At 62.8% G+C, this 2,471-nt stretch overlaps 1 protein-coding gene across 1 annotated transcript in view; it reads left to right on the forward strand.

The window, feature by feature from the left end:
* Window positions 1-382: 382 nt before the first annotated feature.
* Window positions 383-2,471, forward strand: part of MNEG_4600 (hypothetical protein) — a gene marked incomplete at both ends in the record, with an annotated part of 12,692 nt that continues 10,603 nt past the window's right edge. Inside the window, 9 exons of the mRNA XM_014046921.1 lie at window positions 383-397; window positions 592-678; window positions 817-924; window positions 1,073-1,138; window positions 1,293-1,409; window positions 1,596-1,721; window positions 1,942-2,037; window positions 2,196-2,242; window positions 2,348-2,396. Coding sequence (XP_013902375.1) covers window positions 383-397; window positions 592-678; window positions 817-924; window positions 1,073-1,138; window positions 1,293-1,409; window positions 1,596-1,721; window positions 1,942-2,037; window positions 2,196-2,242; window positions 2,348-2,396 — 711 coding nt within the window. The remainder of the gene's footprint in view (window positions 398-591; window positions 679-816; window positions 925-1,072; window positions 1,139-1,292; window positions 1,410-1,595; window positions 1,722-1,941; window positions 2,038-2,195; window positions 2,243-2,347; window positions 2,397-2,471) is intronic.

A 2,471-nucleotide genomic window follows, 5' to 3' on the forward strand; every position in this document is an offset into this window, starting at 1 on the left:
CACCCCACCCGCCCACCGCGCGCCAGGGTGCTGCGTAAGGACGGCCACAAGCTGCTGTCACGCGTCCATACCAAGCTGCAGGAGCACGGCATCGAGGTCCCAACAGTCCAGGTGGGGGAACAGACGGAGGCAACCAGGGGGGGCTTGTCATGGCCCCGGCTGCATTTGCACAAGCACCCCGCTACTGTTGCCAGGCCGGTGGGGTCATGCCGCTCGCATCCCATGCGCTCGTGGTGAGCAGTGAAGGGCTCACTTGCCTACACCTCGCCGCCACGCCTCGCTCCCGCCCGCCCCTCCCATGCAGCTTGAGTTTCGTGGGGTGCGTGTGACGACCGAAGCGCTCGTGGGCAATGCCGGTATCTCCACTGTCGGCAGCATCCCCATGGGGGTCCTCAAGGTGGGGTGCGGACGCTCACATGTTGCAATTACTGCCTGCCTCTAGCCACTGCCAGCTGCCCTATCTGACGGCCCCTGGTGCATCCAGTGTGGTATGCGCGTATGAGCTTCCCCAAGCAACCAAGCCAGCGCTGCACCATCGTGTAGCACGTCAGGTCCATTGCCAACCCCACCGACGCCCACGCGCGCGTGCAGAGGCTGGTGGGCAGGGGCGGGCAGGCTCTCAGGGAGATCTGCGTCCTGGGCGGCCCCGGTGGGCCTCTCAGTGGCGTCATCAAGCCGGTGAGCGGCGCACGCATGGGCTGCCCTATTCCCGTGTTCACACTTCTGTTTAGTCTCCTGCTTGTAGGCGCTTGCTTTGTGTTGGCATGTCACTGCAGGCCCCTTATCTTGGACATGCCGAACACCGCAACTCTGCAGGGGCGCACGACGCTGCTCCTTGGTGCGCCGGGATGCGGCAAGTCCACGCTGATGCGGGTGCTGGCCCACCGGCTGAGGGGCTGCGGCTCTCTCAAAGTGGAGGGGGAGGTGAGCGCTGGAGCACAACACGAGATCCGACCGTCCTGCGCAACCAACTGCATGGGTTCTGCATGCGTGGGCCATGCAGGTATGGGGGAACACTGCTGGAACACCTACTGAGCGCTCCTCCCCGCGCCGACGTCATGGTGCATTGCAGGTGCTGTACAACGGCCATTCAAAGCACGACATTGCCGTCGAGCGCGCCGTGGCGTTTGTCGAGCAGGTATGACTGCCGCGGCGACATGCTGGGCGTGAACAGGCGTTCTGCTGCGCCTGCACGCCCCTCCCACGTCACTGTGCTGATGGCTGGGGTTATGCACCTCCACAATAAAAATCCTCGGCTATCCTCCCGTGCCCCCTCACCGCCCATCCTTCAGAGGGACAACCACGTGGGGAACCTGACTGTGTCGGAGACACTGTCCTTTGCGCATGTGTGCCAGAGCGGCCAGGACACGCCCTCCTTTGACATGCAGCAGCACATCCGGGAGGCCAAGGTGGGCAACAGCTGTAATGTTGTTGGGAAATAGTGTGGTGATTATGTAGCGACGTTGCACATGCTGATTCAAGTGCTGCTGTGCGAGAGGTATTTGCTTCCTTCGACGCCAATGGCAAGTGCCGCCACTCCCCCGGCATGCCCTGTGTGACTCAAGCTCGCATGCGGCGCCACAAAAATACCGCAGCTCAACAAGTCAAGAGCCGACCTGCACCAGCTGCGCGCCGCTAGCCCCACCCCGGCTGGCGGCCCTGGGGCCGTGAATGCAGACCAGCTCAAGGCGACTGTGAGGGCGCAGCTGGAGGAAGACGAGGTGGGCGGCACACTTGCGAGGCGGATATGCGGTCAAGGTGGTGTTGATGTATACGTACGAATCGAGGGCATCCCAGCAACTGTTGTCGTGAAGGCGCTAGAACGCTTACTTGTGAAGAGCTGCGCAACCAAGACGTGCTGTTTCTGTTGCCCCGCCCCCTGCATCCCAACCCCCCCTCCCTCCTCCACTGCCACCCCTGAAAACCCTCCTTACCCCCAAGGTGGAGGCGCTGCTCACCGATCTGTGTGGCACCAGCGGCATGAAGGTCGAGCTCATCATGCGCTGGATGGGGCTGGCCCACGTGCGCAACTCCCTGGTGAGCAGGCGGCGCACATCTGGCGCAGGCAGTGCGTTGAGCACTATTCTATATGGTCGCCAAGGCCGGACGTCTTCTGGTTTCAGCATGGTCCGCCCGAGCCCGTTTGCACCACACAACCAATCTTACTCGACTCGATATTTGTGACCATGACTCAGGTTGGGGACGTGCTGGTGCGGGGCCTGTCTGGTGGCGAGCGCAAGAGGTGGGTGGCCAGCCAGGCTTGGGGATGCAGCCCTTGGAGTCAGATCTGCTGCTTTCGCATTCCGTTTGGAGTTGTTCCAACCCTATCACCCTGGTTGCTCTGCAGGCTGACCTGCGCCGAAGGGCTGATGGGCCATCAGCGAGTCCTCATGCTGGTGAGATGCAGTCCCCACGAGGCGCTGCTGTGCCGCCTTGTTGACCACCACCGCCGCCGCCACCACCGTTACCAC

Source organism: Monoraphidium neglectum, assembly GCF_000611645.1.
Source record: "Monoraphidium neglectum strain SAG 48.87 unplaced genomic scaffold scaffold00648, whole genome shotgun sequence".
Taxonomy (NCBI): domain Eukaryota; kingdom Viridiplantae; phylum Chlorophyta; class Chlorophyceae; order Sphaeropleales; family Selenastraceae; genus Monoraphidium; species Monoraphidium neglectum.